This window comes from Erithacus rubecula, assembly GCF_903797595.1.
Source record: "Erithacus rubecula genome assembly, chromosome: 4".
Taxonomy (NCBI): Eukaryota; Metazoa; Chordata; class Aves; order Passeriformes; family Muscicapidae; genus Erithacus; species Erithacus rubecula.
The window spans coordinates 2,605,298-2,627,667 of record NC_136686.1 but is presented as its reverse complement, the minus strand read 5'-3'; the positions used below and the strand labels follow the sequence as shown (position 1 = coordinate 2,627,667).

Below are 22,370 nucleotides of genomic sequence, written 5' to 3'. Positions count from 1 at the left end.
TATTGTTTCATATGATCCTGGTCATCTTAAATTGAAATATTGTCTAAACACCATGTTGGAGACAGAGTCTAATCCCAGGACTTTTCAGGCTGGATTTGGGATCCATGCCAATTAATGTTTGCACTGGTCCACTCTTTAACAGCAAAGTTTTGTTTGGAAATCTGTTAGGGTAGAGCTGGGGTTATTCATTTCAAAGCCAGGAGGGAAGCTCAAATCAATTTTTAATACCAGCAAAAATCTTTGTCCACCAAGGACAGAAGGTCTGTGGATCAAACAGGCAATTTTCACTGTCACCTTTAAACTTCTATAGTTAACTGCAATTTTAGATTTTCTGAGAGGAAGACAGTAGTTCAGGTTTTGTTTAGCTGATCTAACAATTTTAAAGTTTGTTAAAAATTTCATGCGTTATGTATTTGACTAATCTTAACTACACAATTATTACTTTTTTAGCTCACTTTTGGTGATAGTTATTGGGAAAAACCCATGTTCAGAGCCTGCTGCTTAAGCCTTGCTGCTGATTGATATCAGAGTTCACAAGAAATACATAGCAGTAAATTATTGATTAAATTACCTTAATTTTCTCCCTTTAGCAGCTATATAATAATTACAGCTGTTCCCTACTCTCTACTGTACCAGGTGTTTGTCTGTCTGGTGGGTCAGGGAATTATTTCTTGATTTGACTCATTTACCATTTTATCACTGAAAACTGCTTTTGATGCTTGTAGGAAATAGGGAATTTGGGAATGTTATCTCAGAGCTGTCTTCACCTTGAGCATTTCAGCTGCCAAGAACACAAGATCCTACCTTAAAATAGTATGCTAATTGTGACAATGATCTGATACAGGTTAATTGGGTGCTTTTCTGCTATATTGAGCAGAGAAAGAAATTGTGTGACATATCAACCAGTATTCTCTGACAGTTTCTGTACCTATTTGGATATAGAAGTTACTTTTCACTTCTGTGCCACACTGTAGCAAGGGCTTTGCTCCTGTTATCTCCTAAGCCTGAAATGGAATAAAGACTTGCTAGTGAAATGTGTCTGCTGAATTTGGGCTTTTGCAGAGGTTCAGCAAGTGGTACAAAAGCAGAGCAGACATGCCTGGTTTTGGCAAGGCTGTCCAGACACATGTGGTCTGTACATAACCTCACACTTGTTTCAGTGTTTCCCTTTAACCTGCCACCATATGTCTCTCAGAACCCTGGACATTTTATATTATTTTCCCAGATTTCTACAATGCAGAGACTTCTGGTAAATGGGATAGGAGGGAGAGGGAAGTTTGCCAGGTGTCTAAAGAAATTTTGTGGGTTTTATCTGTGGTTTGTGGGGTTTTTTTTTCCTTCCCCTGTAGTTCATAATTATGTATGAAAATTTTTCCAAATATATGCTTTAGGGCAAGTGATATTAAAATGCTTAGGAAAAGGTACCAGTGTATATTTTTCTCAAGCTATTGTTTCTCATTCTTAGATTGTGTTACAGCATCCATGAGCCCTCTCAAATAGAACACCTCATCTTCTTTTGACACTTATTGTGGCTCATTTTAGTTCACCCTTCTAAGGAAACACATCCTGTTAAAAATACAAATCTTTTAGAAGTGTCCCACTCTGCACTGACCCTGCAAGTACCATTTCTTTTGTAAAAAGCATCTTAGCTTGAAGATCAAATAAGTTTACTTCTGAGCAGAAAAGATAGGAGGCAAAAAGAAGAGAATCTGAGTGATATGTAAAAAAGAATATATAATGAAAAATAATCTTCTTTGGGCTACCATAGTGTCTTTTTCCTCTTGAAATGTGTTCATAGTCTACACTGCATTATTGTATAATACAGTACTTTAAACCTCTTCTTTCTTCTGATTTTTTTTTTTAATTTGAGAATTAAACCAGCATTTGGTGATTAAATTTCCTTGTATATGTATTTAGACTTGACCTTCTGCATATTGACCAATAAACTGCTACTTGCTCAATTGAGACAGGCAAAATAGATATTCCAGCCTTTGTCTTTATGTTGTACTAGAGTTTCTGTTTGATGTTTTTGGTTTGGGTAAAATACCAGTTTAGAAAGGAGAAACTTATTTCTCAGCCTCCTTCCTGCCAACATGCAGTATCAGGTCCAATATCAAAACCCCAACAAGATGAATGCAGAAAATTGAAATGTGTCTTCAATTGTTTATTCCCCAAATGCTCATTCATCTTGCAGAATCTTGAAACAAATACCTGTAAATGTGTTGAACCTAGTCCAGTTTGTATTGTTTCTTCTCTAAATGTCTCCACATCAGTGGTCTACTGATTCTGAAATATGACATGGCTTTCTGTTGCTGCATCATGACACAAAATGCAGAGTTTTTGTCACAACTGAATAACTTAAAACCAGGTTTTTTTTAAGATTGTTTGTAGAACTATTATTCTGGCTTGCTACAACTTGCATATTTTATTTAGGAAAGTATTTCTGTAGTTTAAAACTGTTGGACAAGTGTTTTTCAGTTTGGAACAAAAATGCAAACTCAAACTGTAGAAATGCAAAGTAACTTCAGCAGAAGGGCCTTGCCCTTTTTAGGGATGTATTCTTCTCAGCCTGGTTTGCTGCTGAACAGTTTTGGGCAAAGCTATTTTTTATAAAGTCCCTGTACTGACTACTGCCATTTGTTCAGAATATAAATGATTGTGGTTTACCTGAGGTTCTGTCTTTAGAGACATTTTTTGTCTCAGAGATACAAACAAATCTCTCCTCCTTTCCATTCCAGTTTCTCTCCTTTGATCAGCATTTTAAAAATTCATTGTGTATCCAGCAAGACAGAACAACAGCAGAGGTCATGGTTATCTTCCCTGGATGTTCCTGATCTTAAAGTGAAACCACAGTTTTGCTGAAAGTATTGAGCATAGGCATTATTTTCCTTTTTAAATTTCCAAAGGGAACATACACGCTGAAAATAATTGTTTTCTTAAGAGTTAATTCCAAATGTAGAAATGAAGGATGCAGCATGAGCTTTTTCATATTGCTTGCATTTTTTTGAAACCTGTCTAAGTTTCTGTCCAACTTAATTGTTTTATGGTTTGTCATCTGCAAATTTTCTTAAGAGAAGCAAGCAAGTTTCTTACTGCCTTTTATTTTTTGTATTCATAGTGATGATAGTTTTTTTTTCATGCAAGGTGGCCTTTAGTCAGTTTATTGCCTTGTACCTACACTCAGAAATTACCTGCTCATAAACCAGTTTATAAAAGTACAGATAAAGGCATTACTAATTTTCTACTGCATTTCCCATATAGTTCCTGCCTCTTTGGTCTATACTTCAACTAACTGATGATTTTAGAAAATCATTAATTTAATGCTTAGAAAATAGTACAAATTACTTCAGAATGTTAAGGAAAATAATAAACTGCCCCTTGGAAATAGTATAGATACCAATTTACATTTTTATCACTAAAACCATAAAATAGGTGCATTTGTCTAATAGATTTTCTTGCTTTCTGTCTCATTTTCATTTTCAAGGCTATCTCAAAATCTTTAATGTCCGCCTGCTGAGATACAAAAATATTATTATTATAACTTGATGGCCTAAGTTAATAGTGCAGTCAGGGATAAATGGACATGCAGCAGTGTTGGCTCAAGGAAAGTGGATTTTAACACCAGGAATTATGGTTTTGCAGTCAGGTTATTTGGCCTGCCTATTCCAGGTGCACAAACTACAGGGTTTGAAACCTGTGACTAAACTCTGCTTAAATCCATGGAAGGAGTAGATTTTTGACCTAGGGATGGGAACAGGGAAATGAATTAAAAGGAAATTAACTGAAAAAGTCCCATAAATATTTTTTTTAATGGAAAATTGTAGTTGATCATGATTTCTTCTTTCCCCAAGTGTCTCTCACTGAAGCTGCCACTGTTCTGAGCAGGAGGCTGGACTAAGTGAACTGCAGAGCCCCCAACCAAACTAAATTATTACTGTGACTCTAGGAGTAGCAGCTATTAGTTAATTCAACTTTAGGATGTTTGGGGGGTTTTTTCTGTGTATTGTGGAGAGTAAATGTTCCATGATTTAAGTTTTAACAGTTCAAGTTAAAAAAAGGAGGAGGAACTACAAAATTTCTTCTTGTTTATTGATTTTAAAGCAAAATTGTTTGTACTAGTAAGTATTTCTAAATTTTGTTGTTCCAGTGCTGCCTTATTACTCATATTTTCCTTTAAACTCAATACAATTTATGTTTTTCAGTGGAATTTGTAGACACCACTTCAGAAGGCCTTAAATTTTCATTTTTGATGCGTAACACCACGTCCCTTGTCATGCCACCCAACTCAGCACAGATATTTCTCTTTAGATTTTCTAAAAAGGGTTTTTTAGTTGTTTCTTCCTTACCCTTCCTCCCCTGAGGATTTGGAGCCGATTGTGGAAGCCTTTGACCTAGCAAAGAAACAGTTTAGAATGGTTTTTGTTTGTCAAGTGGCTTTTTGCAGCTGTAACTGTGATGACTGCAGCCATCTTTTTGCTCTAATGATGTTTTTCTGTTTTGTGTTGAAGGTGCTTAAAAAAAAAGTAAGGAAAAGAAGTGCAGTAATCCTAATGTAGGTTTTCAGTTTTAGCCCAATCTGGAAGTCAGAGTATGCCATGTGAGAAGAAACAGGCTAAGGGGCTAAGACAAAAAAGCTGTGTAGTTTTTGGATGGCTGGTAATTATTTTGTGCATGGTGCAGCTGTATCTCAGCTTGAGCAAACAAATCAATAGGAAAAGGGTATGGAATAGAGTTTAGAACCATGTATCAAACATCCCACCTCTGGGGCTGAGTTTCTATATGGGATGGCAGGAGAGTAATGCTGCATATATCTGCTAGACACAGTCTTTGTTTCCCATTTATGGATGTCAGCATATAAGCAACAAATTAGCTTGTCTGGAGGTTTACTGTGGAGAGTGTAGTGCCAGTGCTGGGCATTCCTGACGTCCTTTTAAGATAAGATAGGCATATGATGCAGTAATGCTCAAGAGCTGGGCTTGCAGCAGATAATGAATTTTTTTCAGAGGGGTTATTTTCACGTGACTACCTGTATATCCTGTGCTTCACACATCCCTCTTTGAACAGAATAAAATGGTAGGTGTTTCAGGAGCAGGAGAGATATGTACATGAGTGCCTACATCTTTCTCCTGCAAACAAGGATATTCCAGAGCTGGCTGCTTTTCACAAATCCCTTGTGTGACCGCCTTTGCAGCTTAATCCCTTCACATACGCACACATGTATTTAGTATTTTCTGCTTTTGTGTATTTTAAACTTCTCAGCCTCTTTGTCTACAATAAAAAACCCGTTTCTTTCTTTTTCCTTATACTTGCATTCTTTTTTTTTTAATGATGTCACAGTGGAAGCAGGAAAGCAATGTTCATTAGATGCTCAAAATACAATATATAACCAAGAGAAGCTGTCCATCTACTTAACTCCCCAGATTTGAGAAATACCAGAATTATTTAAATTCTGTGTTGGTGTGATCACACATTCAGGGCTTCCCAGTACATTATCACCAAATACCGCTGTGAGCTATTAGGGTAGTCTCCTACATTACACAGCTAGCTCTATTTAAACAGGAAGGCAACACTAACAGCAGCTCCCAGTAGAGTTTCTGTGCACACGAGTGGGTGATGCTGTCTTACCTCCAGGTTTGATGTAGAAGCAGTTCAGCTGAGTTTCATGCACCAGCTTCCCCTTGTACTTGGCGTCGGGTTCCCCCGGCTGGTGGCTGGGCAGGGGGTGATAAGCTTGCCGAACCAAGGCTTGAAACATTTTAAAATTCCAAGGAGCGTTGAAGCAGCTGAAGCTAAGTGTATTTTCTATAGATAGTAAAGGCACATTCCTTTTGGTTAATTTCCTTGCTTCAGGGTTATGTAATAGCCTTGTAGGGAAGTTAAAAACCTGAATATTGTTTTAAATTGCTGACAACTGGATCTTCTAATCTAGGAACTATTTTCTAGCTCTTTGAAACGTTTTCAGCATCTTTTGCATTCTCCTTCCTTTTCTTGCTGTTCACTCCTAATCCTTTGCTTGTCCTCTGTGCCTTATGCTCAGTTGGAGCCTTCTCCTCCCCCTGTCCGTTTTTCAGGAAAACTTGGGTTGAGGAGTGAAGATAATGGGCGCCATCCACCCGTCAGCTCATCACCTCAGCGAGCCATGACGATCTCTGGTTTCTGTATATCGACACGGGCTCCTCTGATAATATCCTCTTGTGCTTGAAAAAAATAGGTTTGCTTAGCAGAGGGTGGACTGCACTCCTGACATAGCCAGAAAACTTCTTTTGGAATGTGAGCTTGCTTACTCACACTCTTTTATATGTGTGTGTATATATATAAAAATATTTGTAACCTTCTCTCAAAACATGGAAGATAAATATGTGAGCAAGTGTATCCCACGACACATATACAAGCTGCTCACTTCTGTCTAACTTTGATTTAATACAAGCTCTTGAGTGCCTCATCAGTGTTCTCTTTGTCAAAACAAGCCTTAAATCGGCAGTAAAGAATACTTTTCAATTACAGGAGGGAAGAGGAAAGAAACCCTTCCCAAGTGTAAGATAGCATACCCTTTAAAGGACAAGGAATGTGTTATATACAGAAACACGGTGCAAGTGCTCCAGTGGAATTCCACTCAGGCTGCAAAGGCAGTGCTGCTTTTTTGTCTTAACTGGCATCCAAACCATTAACAGCACTGGGCTTCATGCCTGCTGCCTGCTCTGCTTTAATGGTTGTAGCTGCAGCCCAGTTGTGAGGTTTGCAACAGAGCCTCCTTACGTAAAATGTAAAGTCTTCATATCATAATGCATTGTTTTAAATCAATTTCAGAAAACATCCCGGTGGGTTTTTCCTGCTGACTTCATTATTTTGGACGTACGTATGCCTAGCACTTTTGGAGCCTGTTTTAATAATCCCTTTGCATAACAGATGTATTATGTACATGCTTAAAACCAACCAGAGAGTTTCTGTAGCCAGTGGGGGGAAAAAAAGTAAGTAATGTAAGACACAAGCTTCAGGTCAGAAGTCAGTAATAAAGGGACTAAGAAGATTCTTTCTGTGAATTGTCTCCTGCTGCCCATTGTCTCAGACAGCCTATGAACTTTCTGTTTGAGCTGTACCAATTCTTCTGTCTCTGTCAAACAAACTGCCTTTCTGTAAATTTCAATATCTTTTCCTAAACAACATACAGTGCTAAGTCCCCTATACAGGCATCTCTCAAAATGAGAGAAATAACATTGGGGGTTTTTTGTTGTTTTGGGGCTTTTTTTTTGTGAGTATGATATGTCTTCCTGCAGGGCTTTGCTGCCTTCTGTTTATTGTCACCTGTTGTTTTTATTCTGGTTTCTCTCATATGAATATTTCTCTCTCTAACACTCTTTAACAGAAGGCAAAGTAGATGTTCAAATTTTCACTGAGAGTTAAAAGCTGAAGGAGGGGAGAGACTGAGGAAGCAGATGATGATTGCTAATAAGTTTTATTCTTAAAGTATTATGTATAAGCTAGTAAAACACTGCTGATTTCTGAAGCAAAATGAAATATGCAATTTTACTTTGTGTAGAAACAATTCAGTTGCCGCAGTGAAAATAGTCCAATGCAAAAATCCCGAATTTTTATTTAAATAGGATTATATCTCTAGTCTATAATCAGGGATTCAGAGTTGCAGGGTACCTCCCAGTGCTGCTATTGTGAAATATCTAGCTGGTAAAATAAAATGAATTTGATGAATGTGAGGGTTTTTTCTTCTGTTGAATTACAGGTTGAATAAGAAACTGTTTACTACTTAAATTACATTTTCTTGGTGACCAACTTGATCTCAGGGGTGCTTTGGTTCTCTCTTTGTACACATACACAGAATGTTCTGTATTCTTGCACACAGAATGTCTTGTGTGCAAGACTATAGAAAAGTCAGTAAACTTCTGAAGAATCTAAATGCTAACTTCAATTTTTAAAATAAGATTTAAAATCTATACAGATATATTAAAATAGAATTACAGTAATCAAAGGAAAAATGCAACAAAGTACTTCAAAGGGGTGGTATTTGTATCTTCATTAAAGAAATTGCTAAATTGCGATTTCACAAGAAAAATGCAGGTGAAGCATTTATTTTAATACTTTAATCATCCTTCACCATTCAAGCATGTAAAAATTCAGTGACCATATGTCAATGATGAAGGATTCAGAGTGGAATTTAGCTTGTGAACACAGTGTGAATCTACCCACAACTGGAGTAAACCTATTACAGTTTGCCTGTCATTCTGTGAGAACAGTGGAAGTAGTTTCTGTGCCTGTGAAATCTTATTATATTGCTAAAAATTGTACTGCAAAGTTTCTGTCTGCAGCTCTACAGACAAGCAGATGTTACTGAAGGCAGTGTAACAGCTGAGTGCAAGAGAAGGAATGGCTACAGATGAGTGGAGAAGTCTTTAATGTGTGGAGTATAACCTGTTAACAGGCTGTGGCAAAGCAATAAAATGGAATGCATAAGATTTGCTGTAAATATCAACTAAATGAGATCTCAGGAGGAGCAGTTGACTTTTGCCTATTTCTATGTGGATTTCTAAAATTCTTTTTCTAACCATTTTAGAATTAGAGATGGTGTAGGAAAAATGAAACAACTGACTATCCCAAATGATGTTGTATATAGAGTATACAAATGGAAAAACACAAAAATGGGGAGTTTAAGATCTCTTGATCTTAGGGCATTTCTTACATGTTTGTTACAAGAACAAGGATATACAACTAACTCAGACTTTTTATTGTTGCAAGCTAAGAACTTAGTCCAGATCTGCAAATGTATTTCCATTACTTAGGATCTGAAGGTATGCAGTGGAGAAGTAAGAGATGAGATCACAACAGTCAGAATTAGAAACGTCATCTATAGTTAAGGTTGCTTATTTTCCTCATGAAGCCCTTTCTGAAGCTGTTCATTGTTTTGTGGGAGTTAAACCATTTGGAGTGACAGCTCATCATACTGATTATAGTAAAAATTCAGGTTTCAGGAAAAAATGACATGCTATTGAACACCTATTTGAGGTTAAAATAGTCTTTTCTTTTTTCCCCCCTCTCTCCTAATGTACAGGAAAATGGCATTGTCAGAGTTTGGAAAACAATTTGACCTTGAACTTAACTATAGCTGTGGAATTAGAGGTGTACCTTTGGCAGGTACCTCAGAGATGCACTTTAAAAATAATTGAGAACATATTCTTAGATTGGACTAAATTATAAATGAAAACCTCGATGTGAGAAGCCTGGTGAGTCCTCTACCAGCTGTGTGTGTCACAGACAGCAGAGCAGCTTTTCCCCATGGGGCTGGAAGCCCAGATACTCCACAAGAAACACATGGAAGCTGCTGCTTTCCTTAACATAGTGGAAGGAAAAAGGCTGGAAATTGAGACACTAAAGGTAGCCCTCCTTTCTATTCTTTCCAATAAAAGCCATTTTTTTTGTTGTCTCCAGGTTGGAAAAGCTGTGTTGTCCCCTTCTTAATAAAGCTTCTTAATAATACTTTTGTTATTAGGTAGGAGTCAAGTGCACAGAATCAAGAAATTTCTAGTTTAATATCTTCCACTTGTGACAGTCTTCTGTTAGTTTAAGCTTTTCTGCTGATGGTAGGTATGGATTTGTATTTAGCCTAGATTTATGTAAGGCATTGTGTTTTGCTCAGGTGATTTCTGTAGATCAGGTCCTGGCTTCATTTCAACATGTTCTATTGCTTGCTTTAGAAAGTTAGCAGAGAATATAGAGCACAAGTAAGCTTAAAAAAAAAATAAAAATTAAAAAAAAAATCATTTCAGGTGTTGAGGAGTTGCATTTGTTTTCCAGTAAGCCTTTCTCTGATGGATTTTATTTCACAGGAATCCTGCTTGTGTTGACTGAGCATATTTGGATGTAGTTTTTAGCTTATGGAGCTCTGGTCTGACGAGGACATTTTGGAAGTCTATTGTGAAATAGTAACAGGAACCATTTGTTATTTAAGAGAGCCTATTTATAAGGAAAAGTATTCATTAAGAGCAACATGTTATTTAAGAAATTGATAGCCTGGCATCTACAGCCTTCCTGCTGATTTCAGTGTCATGCACCATCATGATTTAAAAATTTTTTGGAACTGATGATGCCATGGCAGGAGGTGTGACTGGAAAACCAGTGGTGTGGGGGGAAAAAAAATAAATCCTCTAAGCCAGATGGATCATAACATAGATGCTATTCCTGTGTCATGACTAAAAATTTCTTGTAGCATCAACAGAAGGCATATTTAAGGGAAATCTTGCAAATACAGTTTGCATTTGGGCTCTTTTCCAAAAAAAGTAAAGAACCTGCTGATGGACTCTTGTATCTGCTGAGCTTTATGGAAATAAGTGGATCAATGGGCTTTACATTTTCCTGCAGTACTAACAGAACTTCAGCTTTGAGGCCATCTAGGGGCTTTCCATCGACCTTAATTTGTTGGACTGCTACACAGTTGATTTTTTTTCTTCATAAAAGTTTCTGATAAATTTGGATTAAAAATCTGCCTGAAGTCAGTCTCTCACAGTAGAGTCACAAATGTGATTTATTAAACCATCCACCATGTCTGTGCTCTCCCTTTTTTTTGCCTCATGAAACCAGAAATATTTGCTGGCTCTGTCTGGAAGTCTGCAAATTGGTCCCCCAACTTTCACAACTGATAGATTATGGTAGGAATATTTCAGGGTCCATTCTATTAACAAAAATTTTGTCTTGATTTTTAAGGCACAGTTCCAAGCACAACTAAACAGATGGTGGTGAGAAACTTATTCTTGACTTGAGTAATGTTGCCAATCATTGCCCACTCTCAAACCATTTGCTTTTGGGGGAAGGGGTCTGGAGGGGCTTTTTCATTTTGTTGGGGGTTTTGTTATTGTATATTTTGTGTTGTTTTGTTTGGTTTTTTAAATGAAGTTGCTTAAACAGTTCCCTCCTCAGCTGAACTGAAAAACAGCCATGTGTAATCATTGCTTTGCATTGATGTCTCTCTGAGTAGGATTCTTTTTCCTTTAACAACTAGTTTGGTTGAGATTTTTTTGTTGTTGTTGTTGCAGTTTTTTGTTGTTGTTTTGTTTTGTTTGGGGGTTTTTTTGGTAATCTGCTTGTTCAGACATAATATTTTAAATGTTTGAGATAATGGAAGTAAAAGCCTTCCTTTTCCCTTTGTTAACAGTTCTCAAAATAAGTGGATCAGGAGTTTATCAACCTTTAAATAAAAGAACAATTGTCTGATAATTTAACAGGTAGAGTTTTCAGAGCTTTTTAGGTATTAAGGTTAAGCTCATAATAAAAATACACATTTTGTTGTTGGAAAAATTCTTACCTTGCTTCAATTTATTGATATTTTTATGCCTGACAAATCATTAAAATTTCAACTTCTCTTTAAAAATTTCCAGAAATACCAGAATATAGCCAGAGAGCAATTTCCATTATTTAGAAGCAAATACTTTTGCCTAAAACATTTTGCACAATTTTGTATTGTGCAGCTTTACACAATGTTGACAAGTAAGAGACCTAAAAATTCCAGTTGTGTTGATGAGCCACATTTCTGTCAATATGGTATAAGATACAATTGAATTTTTTTTTTCTTGTGTTTTGGGTTTAAGTATCTAAAGAGCAAAATTTTGTATTTGAAAGAACTTAAAGCCTGTTTAGAGCTAAAAGAACTTTACTCCTAACTAGGAAATACCAAAGTTAAGGCTGGTTGTGCAATGTCTCTGTTTATGGAACTTTATATTATGTGGTTGACTTCTTTTGCAATATGGACTTTGTTTCAGTTATCAAACAGTTGGAGTTGTGTTCACACACACTGAGGCTACTCAGTATTCTGGTTTTTTCCTCATTACTCATGCATAGGTCACTTGCTTTGTTATGTGCTGCTAGAGTTCTGCACTAGAGTCAGAATTATTGGGTTTTCTTGTTGTTTTCTCCAGTAAGCATCACTATAATAACTCATGAACAAAGGGAACTGTTTCCCTTTGCTCTGATTAGAAGTATTGTTCTTCCTGTTGCACAGACTGAGATCTTAGGGCAGGTAGTTACAATTATAGACCAATTAAATCCTGTTTCACAAACTGAGATCTTAGGGCAGGTAGTTACAATTATAGACCAATTAAATCCTGTTTCACAGACTGAGATCTTCGGGCAGGTAGTTACAATTATAGACCAATTAAATATGGAGTGTCTGACTTGAATTACTCCACCCAGATTTTTCCAGTGTATTTATTATTCATATGTTCAAAAACACTTCTTACAGACTTGGATTGGGATGTTTGGTGTTTGTGCAGGCAGGTCTAGGATCTCGACTCAGCCACTGAGAAATGAAGCCCACACAGCCAGTGCAGCCACTTCAGATGACATTTCACAGCTTGTGTGTCGTTGCATAACATCTCTGGGATGGAATTCAGCTTTCCAGGATAGTGTGCAGCTGTCTGTGCTGCAGGTTTTTTTATCTTTTTCTCTTGTTGCAGTCCTAAACATAGCAATGTAAAGGTGTCTGCCTGCCTTGCAAGACAGGAATACAGAAACTTCTTTTAATAGAGCCAAATATGGATTTACATATTCAGGAGCAAGAGTCTAGACTATACATAGAGCAAAATACCTCAAGAAGCACAAAACCAAGAATAATATACAAAAAAATTAAGATTTTTTAAAAATGTATTTATTTTTTTTTAATACCAGCAAGTATAAATCAGTTCCTAGGTACAAGAGAATCTCTAGTCAGTAGTTATTTCTGTACCCACTTTTACCAAGCTTAAAGACTTTATGCAGTTTGTGGAGGAATACCTTAAAGATCAGGTGTTACAGGTACACTGAAACAATAGGTTTGATAATGGAAATGTCTATCCAGAAGGCAAAAATCCAATTGCTGGAATAATTAAGGGGGGAAAAAAACCCCAAAACCCTAGACAATGCCTTTCTTTTTAATAGAATACTTAACACGAATGATTGAAGTTGATAAGGAGTTCTGTATTATCATAATAACTAAATGAATGTTTCAAATATTGAGAGGTTAGAAATTGTTATCTATAATTCTGGGAGATAGCAGCTGTCAGCTTCTGCTTATAAATAGTATCAAGTGTTCTAGTGTTTGTGAGGACAGGAGAAATCCGTAGCCAAAAAATGAAAATTGTAAGGCGGAAGCTTTTTCCAATTGGGTCTGAAGTCGTGATTTAAAACTTAAATAGTGTCCTTCCTGAAATTCAAACACTGAGCTATTAAAGGAGCTTCACAGATTTTGGTCAAATTTTTCAGTTTTGATTTATGAGCAGCCTGCCATTTAGAAAATCTAAAAATTCTGAAGACTGATACCCTTAATAACTAATAATTTTGGTCAGTTTATTTAAGTAACTTCTTTAACTTCCCATTCAATGTTAATTGGTTCTTCTTGATTTCATAGCTGTATTCTGACATAGTTCTGTGTAATCTTGTTAACAGCATTGCAATTTTGGTACTTTTTTTATTTTAATGTCATCAATTCATTACTTGACTTGGATTTTATTTTTTTCTGTTTTTTACAATAATCCTTTCTTACATAATTTTATGATTGAAGCAGGGCCTAAAAATGCCTTAATATTTTCTATTCCGTGTGGCAGTAAAAAATTTGCTTTGTGTCTCTGATGTTTCATGATTCATTTTTAACATGAACATGAAATTACCACTCTACAAATGATACTTAGATCTGGAATTCTGTTTTTTCAAACAGTCTGACAGAGTGGGAAGGCAGATAAAAGTAATCTGTTTATGTTTAATCCTGATAAAATAGGCTGTGTTTTCATGCTGGTAGAAAGCTTGCAGTGAAATTGTATTGTGTGTCTGTGAGTGTGCCAAGTTCCCTGACAGTTACAGGTTGCTATCAGCTTAGTTTCTCATTCTGATTGTGGGATTTTGTGTTGCCACACACATAATTTTTTTTTATTTTTTCTTCATCATTAATCAAGATGGAGGACATTAACACTCATTCTTACTACTGCTATTTACACTTTTTTTCTTTTAAATACAGATTATAGCATGAATTTATGCCATGGTCACTCTACATCACTCAGATATCCACAAGTTGCTGTGTTCTCACTGGTCCCTCATTCTCACATGCTTGTCCTGCCACAAGCTCAGGGATTCCTTCTCAGTGTATTTCAAGTGTTTATCTATTCTGGACAGGGGAGAGCAGTGAAGGAAGAGCAGTGGCACTGCACATTTCTGAAAGATTTCACCACTGACTGGGTGAGCTCTAAGCTCAGAGGATGTTGGGTTTTGGTCTTTGCTTGCTTTCAGCTGTGCTTCCTAATTTGGGTTGAAAATGCCATTTAACCAAGGCACAGAAGTAAATGTGGGTCGATTTGAAGTTGAGCTAAACTCTGGGCTAAAGGTCTCTGGATCTTCAGTGTCCTGACTTAGAACTGGAGGGAAGATGGGCTGTATTGTTGGGTGGTGGTGTGGTTTGGTGGCAAAGACCCAGTATCCTCATTCTGTGACTCAAATAGGTTTGTTGCAATTGTATTTCAAAATATTAGTTATAGTTCTGTAAAATCTGAGATGGTCATTTATTCTGATTATCACTTGTGTTTCTCACTGAGTTGAGATAAATCAACAGCAGAAGCAAGTCAGTTTGAGTCTTTCAGCTTCTAATGGCCAGAAGCAGTTTGGCATTTCCAAGGCACTGTCAGCTTTCAGATTTATTAGATATTCATAAATAGTCTGTGACATGTCTGTTCCACTGGGCAAAGGTGAAGCTGTCCAACCTGTGTTGCATAATTGATAGTGCCACCAGCTGTGGTAGACATAAAAAAAATTGAAGGAGATGGAGCAGATGGCCAGAAGTTCATCAATACTCTTCTCCATTGGAGATTCTTATATCAAAAAATAAAAATCTTGATTGAAATTAATTTGGTGTGTCTGGGATTCTCAGTCTGCTTGCTGTGCTGTTGCATTGAAGAATATGGAGTTACTTGTGATTTGGACAAGTTTTCAAATGTGTTTCATCAGAAAGATGTGGAATTTTGCATAACAGGTTGGTGTTCTGGAACTTTGAGTTGTTCACACACTTTTCTACAGGTCCTCAATTTATTATTCAATACCCATTGGAATATGCTAGAATATCAATGCATATTTTAAATGCATACTTTAATATTTATGTTAAAAAATTGTGATTACTTGTACAGTTCAGCTCTTATGTTGCACATTTTTAGAAATGGTGCATATTATATTACCTGCCTTTTGTAGGTGAGTGATATAAATCATCACACTGTTCAATAATCATAAAAAGGACAGTACATATTTTAAAAGCTAATTTTTGTATGTTTACAGGATGTCTGGTTTGTGGGATATTTTAGACTTTTTGCCAATGTGCTGTGTATTAAACAGTTGGGACCATTTTTAGGTCTATAGAAGACAACACACAGCTTTAAATTTGGGGAGGGGGATGGAGAAAATATTATACTTGTGTCTTGCAAGCAGCTGTACATTCATTTTCTTTTCAAACATTAACAAAGCCAAGGTACACTTCATATGCCACAGGTTTGGCTCTATGGAATTGAAGGAGTTACTGCTTTTGGACACTCCTAATTTTAGGAAATATTACATCATGTGGGTCAGTGTTGCAATGGTTTTTGAACAGGTGCTCAATCCATTTCAAATGAAAGCCATTTTCAAATGAAATGTAGCCACCACTGTGTTTGAAGACGTGGTAGGAACTGCCAATTCTTGGTAAGGTTAAGAGAATTGTAGGGAGGGAAGGAAGAGGAATGAACAGGATCTCCTGTTGAAAAATGGGCAGAATTACAGCAAATCTACAGGGAGGCAGAGGTATGTTCATCCTACTCCACCAACTTTGATATTCTATAAGATAGATCTGAACATTGTTTGAAAACTAAACAGATTTTTCTACTTCCATCTGCGTGCAATGTTCCCTGCAGTGTGCTGGCAGTGGAGTCAAATGGGTATGACAACCAAAATAAAGGACAGAGAAAAAGATTTTAAAGAAAAACCCCTCTGGTTTAGTGTTCTGAAGAAAAGGATCAAATATCTTTGCCTTAACTGAATATTTAAGAGCTTGTCATTTACGTGCTTAGAGATGTGCCTTTGATAGTTTTTGATTTTATAGGATCTGAGGTGACATTTTGTTTCTGTATGGGGAAAACATAAAACGGAAATAAATTCTGAAATTCATTTACAGGTCACATTTCAATATCAACCAGGTAGAATTGCTATTTGATAAGATGTTCATAGTTTGTGTTTGGTGTGCATTTACAGTGTCCATATATGGGATTTGGTTTTATGATAAGGAAGAATGCCAAAGAATTGCAGAGCTCATGAAAAAGTAAGTAATGGGTAAACAAGACTTCTGTGGTTTTTTTATGTCTGTCTTTGTGTACATACAATGCACATTTTATGTTTTTAGGATTATCATACCTTTTTAGTTAAAACTTGTATTTATAAACTTTGTTGCAAGTGTCATGGCTGCATTTCATAAATAAGTCACTGTATTGCAGTAATTTTTCCTAATTTATAGTGCAGCTCTCCAGCTACATCAGAGTGGACCAGTTGATATGATTTATTTCCTAATGACTCAGAGATCTGTTTTGAAGAATTGTATTCTTTGGGGGTTTAATATATTTTTCAATTTGAGGAGATCTTATTTTTTAATATTGTTACCTGTTTTTTTTCTTCTTCTATCAAAATAAGTGCAGGATATCATTAGGTCATACTCTACTAATACAATTTCTGTGGGTTTTGTCCTGTTTGTACATCATGGCTGAATTTCTGCTTCCTCATTTCTTAGCAATATATACAAAATTCACTTTGTTTTTGGCATTGAAAGCAAGACTTCAATTAGCTTTAAAGTCATTGCTTTTGTGCACATAAAAATATGTTTTTATACATGTTAAACTTTAATTTTACAGTCCAGCCAGAGGTGAAGATTTCACACAGAACTGTGTTCTCAGCTGTAGTTTCACCTAAGAATGTCATATGGGTATTTTTTTTCAGTATCACTCTCTTCTTCTCGTGTCCAGGATGGATGGAGCTCATTCTTCTGCACTATTTACAGGGCCCATTTTCTCAGAACTGTGTCATGCAGGTTTTCATGTTTGCTTGGAGAAGGAAGGAGCTGAAGTCACACAGATTTTATTAACATGCAATCTACATTTTTTAGTGCTGCAATGTGAAGGATGTAGTAAAGGGGCTGGGTAGGAACAGGCAGTCATTGACTATTCCAGCTGCCTGTGGTATATGAGGTTAGACACACCAGATAAGATTTGTGATAAAATACTGGATGGGAAGGTAGTCATCTTTCCTCCATATATTCTTTTTTTTCAGTATTACCTGCTGCTTTTCATTCTGCAGTGGCAAAAAAGTGTGAAACAGACTGTGGCAGTGGTGAGGTTTTGTTCAGTGGGGTTTGTTGGTTTCACTGTATATCCTACAGCTCTAAAATGAGTCAGCTGTGACCCAAGAAATAATTGATGGGGATGAATTTACAGAAATAAAAATGAACCCTAGGAAACCCAGGTTTTTGACAGCTCATTTTAGTTAACTAGCTCCAGTTTCAGTTGGTGGTGATTAGGTGCTCTCAAACTGGTAATTTACTACAATAAAACCTAGTTTTCAGAGGATTCATGCAAATGTAAACCATGTGTAGTGGTTATAATAGCAGTATTTCATATAGATAAAAAAATACCCTGTTGCTCAGCCAATTGGCTGTGTGTTTTAATTCTCAGCATTCTACAATAATAATAAAACAGCTGGGGCAGGAAATTGGTCATTTGCTAGTACTTAATGCCTGATTTGTGTGTGTTTGCCATCCTCCACCAGCAGAACAACTGAATAACACTATAAATTCCCTGCTTCTTCTGGGTATAGAAATTGTGACTCAGTTATGGAAATTTTATTCTATGGTCTAGTGTGTTCAAGATCGGAAGAAATTAATCAATCTCATGTCAAACTATGATTTTATAGAGATCTTTTAACAGTGATTTTTTTTACTGCACATTTTAGATGGGAAAAGACAAATATTTGAGTTACAATGAAGTACTGTACAGTAATTGTGGTTAAGTTTTTACATTTTATTTGTTCTTTCTTTTTTCCCATATATCCTCCACCTTTCAGCCTAACTCAGCAGGAACAATTCAAAGCACAGCAGGGCACAGGATCAGGGGTGTCCCCCATGATCATGAATTCTGCTAATAACAAAGAAGTGGATATCTTAAGGATGCTTACCAAGGCCAAAGATGAGTATACCAAGGTGAGACTTGCTCCCAGCTTTACCATATGAAACATAAAAGGTTTGATTTTGGGGTTTGAATAGTTCTACTCAAAGGGATTTTGGACAGTGCACCCTCTCATTTGGTGTAGAAGTGGCTGGTAAAAAAAGTTTTGACAGAATTTGCTAAAAACTCCAATAAATGCTGTCAGTAACAAGTTCTGGAAGGAGAATGTGGATATGATTGATTATTTGTTGAATGATAGAGGATAAGAGCAAGTATAAATTGCCTTTCATTCTGACTCTTAAGAGCTCCTGTGCCTATTGAGGAGCACCTGCAAGCTCTGCCCTCTTTCCAGGTGAAGTATTTACCTGGTGATAGTTTCTGTGGTTTGTACAATGGACTGGGTTCATGAGACTTTTGACAGTGAAGTTACTGCTTTTAATTGTGGTTGTTAGCTTCTTTCAGGCACTAATGGAAGGAAATGAAAAGGTTGAAATGTAGTATGATTCCAGCCCGTGTGCTGCTTTGGTCTTCTGAGGTTTCTAAATAAAGAAGTAACTAATGGACTAATAATGTTCTCTATTATTGAGCAATCAAAAACGTTTTACTTTGGGGAATAAAAATCTAATAATTTTAACTATCCATATATAAGCTGCAAATTGTTACAGAGCCTGCAGGTTCCTGCTGCTGTTTCCTGTATTGCTTATGTGCTGTCATGCAATAATAGAACTCCTAAGTGTTCCATAAGAGTCTGAAAATGTGCATATATCTTAACTTTTTCTCTCCTTAATTTTCTTGAGTTTATTTTTCCTGAAATGTAGCTACTAATAAAATCCTTAGAAAGATGATGGCGAACTCTTTGAGCTAGAGTGAAATGGAGCCCTTTTTATTGTTTATAGTGGCTGTTTGAAGCTTGGGGCCTTTGTATTTTCTGTAGTAGAGATTTAATGTATTATAGTAGACAAATGCTTCTAAAACCTGCTATTTTTCCCATATTTTAATACTGAATCAGTATTTAATCTTGGCATCAGGTAATATGATTTGAGATGTTCTGAAATGTTTGAGAGGTTCTCATTAGAAAACCTTAAAAATACTGCAGATGGAAAACTGGAAAAATATTAGGCTGTCTCCAGATTTTGTGAAAAGACAGTGATAAATCTAAAAGATGTTACCTTCCATTTCTGCATTAGCACACAGAAATCAAGACAAAGGAGATGAAATTCTGTTGTTTAAATAATAGCTTTTAGGACTCTTTTCCCTTTAGAATCTTTTGCAAATTTGCTTCTTACTTTATCTTTAGTCTTTCTGCATTTAAGGAATTGCCAAGGACATAAAAAATAACACGAAAACTTCCTTCTCATCTTCATCTGGGACTTGAGTGCTAGGAATGCCTGACCTCTTATGAACAGGATGTGTGTGATTTCTTGTATTGCTAGTAATGTAAATTTTAAAAGAGTGTGATAAATAAAGGCAGTGACAACCATTTTTCTATTTATTGTCAATATGTTTCAGAGCAGTTGTGCTTTTTGACTGGTTTATGACATCTACTTTCTTGTCAGTGTATGTTTTATTACTTACATTCTGATGTGCTGAAATTAGTTATGAAATATGTTGCTCTCTTCTTTGAATTCTGTGTTTATTCAGTGAAGAGTGTTTTAAAGTGTTGGAAGCTGCAGAATAAGAGCATCAATTTTCAAAACTTTTAAGTAATTTTGCTTATTTTTAAGAGTGTAACTAATTTTTAAGGGTGTATCTTGTTCCCAGATTAAGTTAGACATTTGGAGGTTGCATTACATGAAAAATGAAATAGATAGTTTTCCTTTCCCTTTTGAGTTAATGAAGCTTTAAGATGCTAAACCACTGAGTTGTTTTTATTCAAATCTACCTAAACACTTGCCTTCTCTTGATCTCTGGTTAGAAAATGCTGGCCTCAGTGACAGCCAGGAAGAAAACCCTTTGAAATGCTGCAAGGGTACAGAACAAAGCATGACAAAATGGGTTTCTCCTTAACCACTGTGCCTTGTCTTGTACTGCAGGACGAGCTCTGGGTCTAACTCTGTGCTGCACAGTTCTCCCAGAATTTATCATTTTCAGCTTCATTTCATACAGGAGTATGAATCTCACAATGCAGAGCAGTCAATCTCTGACTCTACTAAACTTGCCAAAACCCACTCAGTGATTTTCTTGCTCTTTTTCATCCACATTGACCATATGTATCTACTTTTGTTCCAGTGCTGCTGAGCCTTTCTTTGACTTCATCTTAGAACCTTTTGATTACTTAGGCATCTTTTGTAGCAGCAGAGCTTTGCATAGGACACCTGACTAAATAAAGGACAGGCCTGTGAAGCAAGGAGTAGTAATTGCCAAAAGTTGTAGCTGCTGAGGACTCTCAGGTTCCATCACTAAAGAGCATGGTGGCATTTATTTCATGCTGCTTTTTGTTGATAATAGCATCTGATATCTTTACCTGTCTACCTGACAGTTGCTTAAAATGCCACTCTAGTGCTCCCAACTTACTCATCAGCAAGGCCATGCTCCCCATCTGCCAAAATGGCTTTATATTCTGAGCTCCAACAGTTATAGAATCCTCTGATATCATCACAGGCTTCTCTTCTCTTCCATGTGCTTCTGTGTTAGATAGCAACCTACTGGCCTTGTTATCAAGTCACAGCAATGATACCAAGTCAGGTCAATGTCATTCTTGTGTGTGCTGATGCTCATTTGGAGGAATTTGGTCTAAAATATGCTCATATAGCATATTACACTCTGTTAAACACTGCTGTTTCTCACCTCATTTTTATATGCTTAGTTCTGTGATCATGCAGGGTATGACTGTGGAATCTAAGGTACTTAAGGTTTCTAAAGAATTCAGCCTATTAAAATATCCTGAGGAAATAAGGGTATTATTTGAATTCTGTAGAACTCTCTGGGAAATGTTCAAAAGGATGTTAGCCATGGAGTTAAAGGAAAAGCTTACGTGCTTTTACCCAAAAAGTTACGCTGAAAAATAGCAATAAGAAGATATGTTGAAGAAAAGGCAGCATCATTAGAGAGAGAATTGTTTGGGAGGGGAAAAACTGCTATTTAATTTTACTGAGATGAAGTTTTGGTCCATTTAGGATCTGTCCAGTCTGACCAACAATTGTACAAATTGATTAAATCTTTAATTACTTTTCTGTGCATGTGTATGCATCCTGCTAGTTCCCACCATATGAAGATTTATGTAAAAGAGTTGGAGTTACAATTCTCCTTTTTGATGAAAGCATTTAAAATTATCTTTATGGGCACATTTTTCCTTCATGGATCTAAACTACTTCAAGCTGCCTGTTGGATACAGGAAAAGCATGTCTGTTGGTTTTTAAAGTGCTTTTAAAAAGTATTTTATGTTTTTGAAGTGCAAGAAAAGCAGAAGGCCAAAAGGAGTTCTGAGATTTAAATTGGAGGGAAGTCTCATACAAGGAAAATCTTGGAATCAAGTGTTCAGTTTTACATATGTCTTATGGTTTTAGAAAATTAGATTTCAGCTGCTACAGTTCTCCTAATAGCATAATACTTCATCATCAGTGCTGCAGTTAGTATATTTGGTTATTGAATACCTGGTTGTGTCTGTATTTTACTGTGGTTGGGAACTAGCAGAGAAGATACTGTTGTACATACTAATAAATCCTTTTGTTCTGTTTCAGTGTAAGACCTGCTCAGAGCCAAAACAAATAACCAGTTCCTCTGCAATCTATAGCAACCCCAACCTGATCAAACCCATTCCAGTGAAGCCAAGTGAGAATCAGCATCAGCGAATCTCCCAGCAGAGCAAGGTAAAACCTGTGATGTTTTCTGACTGCTGCTGCTGCACTGAGTAACAGGAACATTGATTTGACTTGGAAGGTCACTGCAAGAATTTGAGATGGAGCCACTGTAAGGAATGATTTTAAAGCACAACTAATCTGGTTTGTATAAGCAACCTAACCCCCACTATATCATGTGGCAACAGGTAAACTACAGATACACTATCCTGATGCAGCCAAGAAATACTAGTTATCAAATTTCAGGTGCTGTTTTGATCACAAGCTGATCTAGTCAATTGCTGGGCCACACTTTTTGTGGGTTTTTATTTGTTTGGGGTTTTTTTCAGGGGAAATAAGGTAAATAAAGAAAATGCTCTTGGTATGTTTTCAAGCCAAATCACACTGC

At 36.4% G+C, this 22,370-nt stretch overlaps 1 protein-coding gene across 2 annotated transcripts in view; it reads left to right on the top strand.

The window, feature by feature from the left end:
* Positions 1-22,370, top strand: part of DCP1B (decapping mRNA 1B) — a 38,138-nt gene that overhangs the window by 5,727 nt on the left and 10,041 nt on the right. For both annotated transcript variants that reach the window (XM_079303761.1, XM_079303762.1), the window contains exons 4-6: positions 16,231-16,297; positions 18,085-18,220; positions 21,866-21,994. In XM_079303761.1, the coding sequence (XP_079159887.1) occupies positions 16,231-16,297; positions 18,085-18,220; positions 21,866-21,994 (332 nt within the window). The remainder of the gene's footprint in view (positions 1-16,230; positions 16,298-18,084; positions 18,221-21,865; positions 21,995-22,370) is intronic.